The sequence below is a fragment of the Nanorana parkeri genome, unplaced genomic scaffold, assembly GCF_000935625.1.
Source record: "Nanorana parkeri isolate BGI_ZX_2015 unplaced genomic scaffold, ASM93562v1 scaffold2104, whole genome shotgun sequence".
Taxonomy (NCBI): domain Eukaryota; kingdom Metazoa; phylum Chordata; class Amphibia; order Anura; family Dicroglossidae; genus Nanorana; species Nanorana parkeri.
In genome coordinates, this window is record NW_017308372.1 from 17,040 (window position 1) to 27,148 (window position 10,109).

A 10,109-nucleotide genomic window follows, 5' to 3' on the forward strand; every position below is an offset into this window, starting at 1 on the left:
ACGGTGGGGGGGGGGTTGCACCACATTTTTGTCCGTGTTTGTATTATCGGCACTTTGCCCATAGTACCATTTGCGGCTGAAATTTCGGTGCATCCGTAGTTAAATCCAATTGTGAATGGGGAACATTATCCAGTCTGCGCGCGTTTCCTCTTTAAGCCGTATCGTCTCAAGTCATTTAGAGGAAAAATAAGCCTGCGCTAATGATCGCTCACTAATAGACTGAACCCTCTCCGGGGTAAACGAGCCGCACTTTGTACTGCGAAGGCCTCTTTGCCCCCTTCCCATCGCTCAAAGCGCCGTTCCCGCAGCGGAGGGAAGCCATCAACAAAATAGAAGATAATTGTTGAATTTTGAGCATGCGTCTGGCTCGGGCTGTCAGAGTGCCAGGAGGAGGACATCAGAAGACTTCCCGGTGCAATTACCGGGATGGTTCTCGGCGGAATGTCATCTGAACTGTGCGCACCGTTCGGAAACCCATGACTGCACCGGCGGCAGCGGCTTGTGCTTTATATAAAGGGAATATAAAGAGAAAAGTCTGTTAATTGGCAATCTACTGGAGACCTTACAGCGAGCATGAGCAACCTTCTGCACGGCTGCTGTCACCGCCACCCGCGTCTCCGAAGTCAGCGAGCGCAGTAGCTATACTTTGCTGACTCCTGCTATAGGGGTATGTACAAGACGGACGCTCAGTAGTTCAGGAAGGGAAGCCGTCTGTCACTGCTTCTGGTAGTTCTGTTTTTCATCTGACTACTGTCTGCCAAGTCCTGACGATGAGCGTTTATTACAGGGACCCGGCTAAGCCTGCGTGTGCTTCTTTTCTTTCAGTGTGACCAGAGAGTGTCAGCAGTGGGAAGAGCTTTTGGAAGATTACAAGAAGAAAGCCGAGGAGATGTCCAGGTTGGTTATAATGCGATGCTGTCGGGGCGCACGACTTCAAAATTGTGCATCATAAAAGCTTACCTGCAGGTTGTGTAATGTATGAATTCTTCAAGGATCAGCCCTCATTGGGGCTTAGGCTATGCAGAGTGTTTTACACAAATATTTTATTATACATACACTTTTTCACGATTGCTTGACACGGAGGTGACATCATCTGATCCCTACCGTTATCTAATCTGAAGGGCATTTAGCGCTGTACACTTCGTTACACCGTTATGCAGAGTGGAAACTACCAGGCAAGTAGCACAGGTGAGAAGTGTGATGTACGCACTGCTTTACCTGCCAGTGCGTCCATCCATTTGTGAGATTTACACAGCTCCGAGACTCGGCACAGTCCTTTTTTGACAGGGCAGGGGACCAGATTGTGGCCAGAGGTCAAGTCGTCTGGTACCTAGTAGTGGTGCCACTTATGGTCACTGGCTGATATGTAACAAGAGGCTGTCATAAAGATTGGCCTACAGTGCAGGTCTATCACCCTGGTGGTGTCTCCTCACAGCTATGCTCCTTTAACCGCCTCCTGGCCGGCGTTTGTACATAAATGGCCAGCCAGGAGCTTCCTGGATGTAACAGGCCGTGTATATACAGCCTGTTGGCCCCCGCCCACTCGTGAAACAGCCCAAATTTTAAAACAGGCAACGGTGCCCGTTTACATATAAGCGATCCGCCGGCTACAGAACGCTTGTATGGGGTGCCGATCGCAGAGCGCCCCCGCCCCCCCACTGGTCCCGGGCTCCGCTGTGCGCGGTGTGAGCCCGGGACCAGCATGGTAGCTCTCTGACCGGGTATTAGAGGGAGATCGATGCACGGTCCCCTCTCCGCTGTCAGAATGCGGAAGTTATGTCTATTACATTCTGCATTCTTGTGTCACTCTCCAGCTTCAGATGCTGGAGAGAAGGTGGGGGAGCAGATCTCGGCTTCATCAGCTTCTTTGGGGGTCCTTAGGTGACTTTAGGGGTCATGGAGACTCCTGATGTCTCCATAAAGAGGACCTGTAGTCAAGAACCAGCTGCACTCCTTACCGCAATAGTAGTAAACCTGCCAAGCAGGTGGGTGCTTGTAGTGACCAAGGACGGCCCCGTGAACAATGCAGATCTAGAAAGGATTTTGCTGGTGACGATCCTTTTCTAGATCTGCATAAAGAGGACCTGTCGCATCTCTTTGCTATCACATAGGGGGGTTTCTTAGCCCCCTATGTGATAACAATAAAGTTAAGTGAAAAAAAATAAAAGTTGCAAAACAATTAAAGTCGCACATGAAAAAGAATTACTTTTAAAGCTTGACATGTTAGGTGTCTATTTACTCAATGTGACCCCGTCTTTTATATATTACAAAACAAAATGGGTAATAATAATTTTCTTAAATGAGAACTATGAGGGGGGAGGGGGGCTTTTCACTCCTCCTCATAGTTCTAGCCGACCTGTGACAATGAGACTGTCACAGGTCGGCTCAGTAGATCGAGAGGTGAGATTGTGTCCTTGTCATTTCCTGTGGACTAAACTAAAATCATTAACAATGGTATAAGCTTTCTCAGCTATCTTTTTGTGAACTTCAAAGTAACACATCTCTATGTAATAGAGATGAGGAGAGGTGTTTTAGTTCAAATCAAGAGAGCAGCTAAAGTGACATAGATACAGTACACTGAGTGAGCATTGTCACCCTAGGACTGGAACTATGTTATTGGCAGAATTATCAGTAAAAAATAAAAAAACAGGCTGAAAAGGGAAACGAATGCAGCCACCACATATAAGCACAGGTAAAGTTCAAGTTATATTTAGTTTTTTGGGTGTTCCTGCCACTAACACACTTCCTGTTCTAGATTGACAACAGTCACTCAAATTGCTATATCTTTGGAGAAGCAGCATTGTCACCCTACAACAGGAAGTATGAACTAAAAAGCACACTCCCCTCTCTCCATCTCATGAGGATGTGTTTTGCAGTTCAGAGATTTAATGGACAAAGCTGTATACATGGCTTAAAATGGTACTGCAGAGTGCACAGGAACTTGCAAGCTCACTGCATTTCAGGCAGCTTTAACAAAAATGTTTTGCAGTTATCGAACAGATGTAACAAAATGCTTTCTACTGTATTTTTAAAGCATAGCTCCAGGTTAACATGTTATTAACCCTTGCAGGGGGGCAAGGCTACCCCCCCCCCATTGCAAAGGTTAAATGCTCTTTAATCTAGGGATAAAGGAATAAGCTGTAATATATAATCTTCCTCATTCCGGCAGGCTTCCTCCACGCTGTGGGACTGTTCCCTCTAAGCGCTCGTTCACGCCAGTAAAAAGACCCGACCCTGGAAGGGACTGTCTGCGTCCAGATGCTGCCCCCAGACTTTGTCATTCGGGCCCGGCGGTCACACAAAGTACAATGCGTGATCAGTAGTTCTGCATTGTACATGAGCACAGCGAGGACCCGCCCAGAGCGCTGGGAAGAAGAGGAGAGAACCGGGGCGAGGACTAAATTAAAGCCGGAGGTTTGAGACCCCTGTTCTAGAGAGTCCAGACTTGTGTCTACCATGGGAACCAGGGGCGTCCCCATAATGAGGAGGCCTGAGCTGGTAGCCTCCTGGAGGGCAGCATCATGGGTGACTTAACGGCACCCAAATCCCCCCCCTTTCCTGGCTGGCAGCTCGGCAGCCCACCGCCTCCAACCCTGCTGGCAGCTTGGACGGTCCTGATGGGAATTATGTCTACACACATGTGCAGAGCTCTCCGGCTGCATGCATGGTAGGGTGACGCTGCATCTGACTGGCTTACCCATCAAGGGATGCCGTTTATTGGGTCATGAGTGACCTTGATAAACACCGGGGAGGGGTCATCATGTGATCATCATGGCCACGGGTAGCCAGAGTGTCTTCCTGCCCCAGCGCAGGAGGCCAGTGGGAGGGTTGGGAGAATTGCCACCCCTCTTTCATCTACTTTGGCTCAGTTGACCCTGTCTCTATGAAGGTGCCCCCCCCCCACACACACACACTCACACTGACAATGGGGGCTGACTATGTACCCGTGTAGGCCTTTGGGTAAATTACCTCTCCAGCCCTTGAGTGCAGAAAATGACTACTTTGTATAATGATCATTTTATTTCCATAAATAGAGCTTGCAGATAAAATGTAATATTTCACACCAGAACCCCCAGATTGATCTTGGACTGTGCTGTGTGTGGGAGGTGTAAATCACAAGACCGGCAGAGCAGAATAATCAGTGCTTTACCAGATGACGCATGTCAGAGGTGTGTGTAGTGGGGTTTGCCAGGCGTTCACTTTAATAAGCCTTAATCTGGGCAAAATATGAACGCCCTCAATCCCATCCTGCGAGGTTGTACCATCGCCACCATCCGGGTCCCTTGCCCATGTACTTTGCAGGGGGGGGGCACTCACCCAGCGGTGCTACAGATGCGCATGACCGTTCCCCCTGATAGTCCCCATGTGCTGATGTCACTCCTCTCCTGGATCCTGAGAGGACCCGGCTGCTGGACAGCCAATAGGAAATGTCCTCGTCACTCAGGCAGTGACATGGATGCCTGAAGACGGACCCCGGACCTGAAGAGAGAAGATTGTGGGCTGGGGCGTCATGTGACCGAGTCCGAGGGGTGGGTGGGGAAGGTTGATATTACCCCAGAGTTGGGCTTTAAACGTTTTCCTGTTCGGCTGAGTCTGAAGTGTTTTTTTCTTTCCCCAGTAATTGCCGGATTGCATTATCCAGACTGTTTGTTTTTCTTTTCCCCAATTTTGGGAGAGGCTTTAATTATGTCTGCAAATTCGGTTATGATTTCATATCTTCATCTGAAGTCATGGAAGAATGTATTTCCTGTCTGTAGGCAGCTGGAGGAAAGTGAAACGACGAGCCGTCCGTCAGGAAGTGAAGCGCGCACCCTCGCATCACAACGAGAAATCCTCCGAAGCAAACCGGACTACAAGGCCATCCTGAGCCAGCAGGGGGCGGTGTTTGACAGCATGGAAATTGTGGTAGGTCTCCGATTACCCGAATGTTACCCGAAATGTCATTTTTTGGGTCTGTAATGCTAATTTTCTAATTGTAGAAGTTTTATATCCATTACTAATGTATTATCTAGCTGATGCCACAGAAAGCAGAGATTCTGGTGATAGACCAATGTACCAATGCCTTACATGCAGTGTGTGTGTGTGTATATATCTGTGTTATATATATATATATATATGTGTATATAACACAGATATATACACACACACACACTGCATGTAAGGCATTGGTACATTGGTCTATCACCAGAAACTCTGCTTTCTGTGGCATCAGCTAGATAATATATATACATACACACGCTTGTCATGATTACAATTTTCGTGTTCGATCGAAAAAAAATTGAAGCAAATAATTATAACGCACATAGAGATCCAACTACATTGGCCTATACACATACAGCACAGCAATGACCTATACTCATACAGCACAGCAATGAAGTAATAAAATGAACTAGGATCACACTCATCCAGCACGTTATTCATCTCACGTGCCCCACCCAATATGGCCGCCGCTTGAGTGGGGCAACTCAGAATAATAACGTGCTGGATTAGTGTGATCCTAGTTCATTGTATTACTTCATTGCTGTGCTGTATGTGTATAGGTCATTGCTGTGCTGTATGTGTATAGGTCATTGCTGTGCTGTATGTGTATAGGTCATTGCTGTGCTGTATGTGTATAGGGCCAATGCCTTGGCTGGCGCTTGTGCACAAAGTTTCTCGTGCAAACTCACCGGCCCAAGTGGCTCCCGTCTAACGTAGGGGGGAGGAGTCCGGTGACGTCACGGACATCAACGTCACCGGACTCCTCCCCCCCTTCCCTTCGTTAGCCGACGGAGCCACTTTGGCAAGGGGGAGTCCGGTGACGTCACTGGATCGCCGACGGGACTCCTGGAAGCTGGCGGAGAGGTGATTGTTTTCATTAGCGATCAAAATAATTTTAATCGATCAAAAAGTTTAACGATTAATCGAGAAATGAATCTTTAATACATACATATATACACCGAGTGGCCGGATTATTATATACACCGAGTGGCCGGATTATTATATACACCGAGTGGCCGGATTATTATTATACCGGCGTTCGCTCACTTCTTGAACCTGTCACAGCTCTCTGCCGTGACAGGGGGAGGGGCTGGATTCCCCTCTCCCCGCTCCGATCCTCCAGCGCTGACTGGCGGAACGGACGGGGGAGGGGGCGGGTACAGCTGGCTCTGCCTCTAGATAGGCAGAGCCAGCTGTCACTCACGCAGCTGGGCGGATCCCGTCACCTACGTCTGGATCCGCTCCGGCTGCGGCGTCTCAGTATACCGCGAGCTGTAGCTCCCTATATACTGAGCTTAGGGTGACGGGAGGACGCTAGTTTGTGTCCCCCCGTTATCCTAAGGAGAACTATGGGGAAAAACACTGGCGGCCCAACGAAGTACTGATGGCGGGGGGGCATAATAATCTGCCCACTCAGTGTATATATTTATATTTTCTGCCATTACCAAGTAATTAAAACACTTTTTTTTTGGATGGGAAAAATTTACGTGGAATCGGAAAACTTTTAAAGCTGAAGTTTCATTTCCTTATATTTTTCCTTCCCTGGTTCCTCCTGTCAATATGCTGATTACATTTTTATATAAAATCTTTCGCTTTTTTCTTATTACACATCTTATTTGAGCTCCAGTGATGTCATCACTGGGTGTCTGTATTTCTCTGAACAATGCCGGCAAATCATGGCTGGTGGGAGGGGCTTCCTGAAGACATCACAGCGCCCTGCCTCAGTGCTCCTCAAGAGCCCTCAGCCATGATGCAAGCAGTGGGCGGGCTCTTGGGAGGAGTTATGCCAATATCAAAATGCCATGATGGGCGGGTGTCAGTCTGGAGGAGTGGGCGTTCCTAGGCAGACTATTTGCATGCAGAACCTCCTAGGTGAGAACCACGTGTGATCCTGAGCCTCCATGATTGAAATAACTCAAAAAAAAAAGGGGGCGGGGGGCAAGGCAGGCTGAGGAGAAAAGGGCTAGAAGATGCTAAACGTCCTCTAGCCAGGAAATGAGGCGGAGCTCTATCTGACTTGCTGCAGCTTCTAATGCACATTGTGAGAAGCTCCCAGTGTGCAGTGATATCGGAGGAAGAGGAGCCGGTACAAAACTCCCGGCAAGGCCGTTTGACGAGAGAAATGTGTAACTTTATGGTTGCTGTATATACAGGTTGATGGGGCTTTGTAGGGTGTTTTGCGTCGCATCTTCATACCGATATTTTGTGTCCGGAGGTTGTAGTCGCTCTTCTCCGTAATACTGAAACTGGAATGTTTTTGTCTCGTGTTTTGCAGTTGGATGAACTTCAGCAATCCGTCCAATTAATAGATTCCTTCTCCGGTGAGACCTCCTCACACTTGGAGCGACTCTCTACACAGCTTGGTAAGCCTCCGCTCATGTCATTGTGTGCTTGATGAACAACCTGTGCGGGTTGCACGCCGCCAACCCACTAACCTGTGCGGGTTGCACGCCGCCAACCCACTAACCTGTGCGGGGTGCAATCGGCTCCCTGGCAACCGATGACATCAGTGAGCTGGGAGGGAAGCCAGAAGTAGCGTCAAAGGTTACTAATAGGGATGCACCGATACCCGTTTTATTGGTATCGAGTACCGATACTTTGCTTTCGTTACTCGTTGGTACTGATACCAGAGCTTCCGCTGCCATGGAGCCTGCTTTCCAGGCAATCTGATTGCCCGAGAAGCTGGCTCCATGTTGTCCAACCTGCTTGATCGAGCTTGGCTGGGATACCGGCTTCCCAGCCAATCAGCATGGAGCCGGCTTCCCAGCCAATCAGCATGGAGCCGGCTTCCCAGCCAATCAGCGAAGCGGGTCATTAGTAGCCGCCCAGCTTCCTGATCGCACGAGAAGTTGGCTCCATGTTCCCCTATGGCACTGCCGGTCAGATGAAATCCTTTGATCGGACGTTCCGGTATTGGGGAAGGTATCGGAGCATTTGGGCGAGTACGAGTACTTGCTTAAATACTCTATCGGCACCGATATCGAAGTATTGGTGCATCCCTAGTTACTATGAACTCTTAACATCCTGGGACGTGACATGCTACCTGAGGGGACCGGACCGTGCACTGGCTGGCGGGGGCATTGCACAGTTATGTTCAATGAGGGGCCAGGAGAGGTGGTGTTGGTAAGGTCCGTTAGACGTGAGTGTATGTATGATTCTTCTTGTTCTACCATTAGGCCCCAGTAGGGGATGAAACGCGTAAGAAGGAGGAGCTGGGTGGAACAATAAAGTTGTGCAGCTTGAATATATCAGGCTGACTTTTGTAGGAAACAAATGATCCGCAAAGATGAAATAACTTACGGCTAACGTGTGTACGGTGACATGATGTTAGAACAGTAGAGCCAGACTTCAGGGAGAGTTCAGACCCCCTGCCTATTGCAGGGGAGGGATCGCTGCTACCATGTTTCCCCGAAAATAAGACGCTGTCTTATAATTTTTTTGTTTTTGCTTTTTTTTTTATTAATGTAAAACAATCCACGCTGATTCATGTAGAAAAGTCTACATGTATTTATGTACAAAAAATATGGTGATCAGGGGTGCGCCGTACCTTTCCAAGAGCAATTTGGTAACCAATCGCTGGCCAGGATGAGCGAAGCGCGCTGTCGCTATGGATTCCTCACAGATGGAGTGCATTTGGTATCACTCCGCCTGTGACAGGAGGCGGCGCTATAGAGGAGGCATCGGCTTATGCGGCTCTGCTCCCTCCACTGTCGCCTCACTTCCTCTAGCGCCGGCTTCGTTGGCACCGCTGCCTCTCTCCTGCCTCTCCCGCGGCTCTTCAAGTTCCCCCTTATGCCACCACCGGCCCTGGGAATGGTCACAACTAGGTCTTATTTTCGGGAAACAGGGTAGTATAGCTGAATGCATCGCATGTCGGTGGCATTTGCATAGTGCTGGTCCAAGCTTTACACCCCCTCCTCTGGGAATGAGAGAAGATACTCTACTGGGATACATGATGCTGCTTCACTTTAAAGGAGAACTATGGGGTTCTATCTTTTTTTTATTAGGCTAAATAAGTAAATCATGTAATTTACTCTAATTAGCCAAAATGCACAGTAAGGCTGTAAACCCTTATTTAAGGTGGTGGGCGGGGCTAAGCGCCGCAATAAGAAGACATCCCAACGTATCTGACGGTATCCTCCCCACTGATGACTGACAGTGAGTCTTGAGAGCCGCAGCAGCTCTCTCCTTACCTGCACGTCCCCGTGTGCCAGCTCCTTTCTCTCTCTCTCTCCTCTCTCTCTCCTCTCTCTCTCTCCTCTCTCCTCTCCTCCTCTCTCCTCTCTCCTCTCCTCTCCTCTCTCTCCCTCTCTCCTCTCTCTCTCCTCTCTCTCTCCTCTCTCTTCTCTCCCCCTCTAGAAGGAGCCCTCTCTCCAGCATTTACTACAAATGGGAAAGTCCATATATTGTTAGATGATGTCACTGGAGATCCGTGCAGATCGGATGCTTGCCAGTCTGCAGGGATCTCCAGTGACATCATTCACCATATATGGACTTTCCCATTTGTAGTAAATGCTGGAGAGAGGGCTCCTTCCCCTCTCTCATCAGCGATCCCAAAAGAACGATGCTACTACAATCAAGGTAAGGGGTATTTTTATTTGCCCTTAAGTCATAGTTCTCCTTTAAATTCTACCAGTTTGCGAACATTGATATTGTATGTTGTTACATTTACTGTAAACCTGTTTTTCTTTTTTTTCCCCCATTTACAGAATCCAAATCGTTTAAGCCGATGGAAGATTCTCCAATCCGAACGTTTCTGAAAGTCTCCCAAAGAAAATAGATCATTTTCAGGTCTAAAGGACAAGACGTGACATTTTGGTATTTATGGGGTGGGAACACCGGCGGCTCCTCTTTTTGTGGTTTGTGCGGCACGTTCGGAGTCCGGCGGGCTCTAGGCGGTCTTGTCCTGAAGAAAGTAAAAGTTGTGAGTGATGATGGTATCGGAGCTTCTTGATGTCAGCTGACCAGCCATGGTTCTGTAGCCAGGAGACTCCTGCCAAGCCTCTGTTGGGAGACAGGTTGACATGTTGCTTTTAAAAAGTGGAAGACGTCTTTAAAGTTTGATGTACTTCTTGAGAACAACCGAGCGTTGGTTGTCTTTTAGCTGTATCTAAGGTCCACTGAGCTAT

The 10,109-nt window shown here is 48.5% G+C and overlaps 1 protein-coding gene across 1 annotated transcript in view; it reads left to right on the forward strand.

The window, feature by feature from the left end:
* The window catches only part of DSN1 (DSN1 homolog, MIS12 kinetochore complex component), a 24,006-nt gene extending 14,230 nt beyond the window's left edge, over positions 1–9,776 (forward strand). Inside the window, exons 5-8 of the mRNA XM_018572680.1 lie at positions 826–897; positions 4,758–4,905; positions 7,256–7,343; positions 9,690–9,776. Of these exons, the coding sequence (XP_018428182.1) occupies positions 826–897; positions 4,758–4,905; positions 7,256–7,343; positions 9,690–9,760 (379 nt within the window). The 3' untranslated portion in view covers positions 9,761–9,776. The remainder of the gene's footprint in view (positions 1–825; positions 898–4,757; positions 4,906–7,255; positions 7,344–9,689) is intronic.
* Positions 9,777–10,109: the final 333 nt, after the last annotated feature.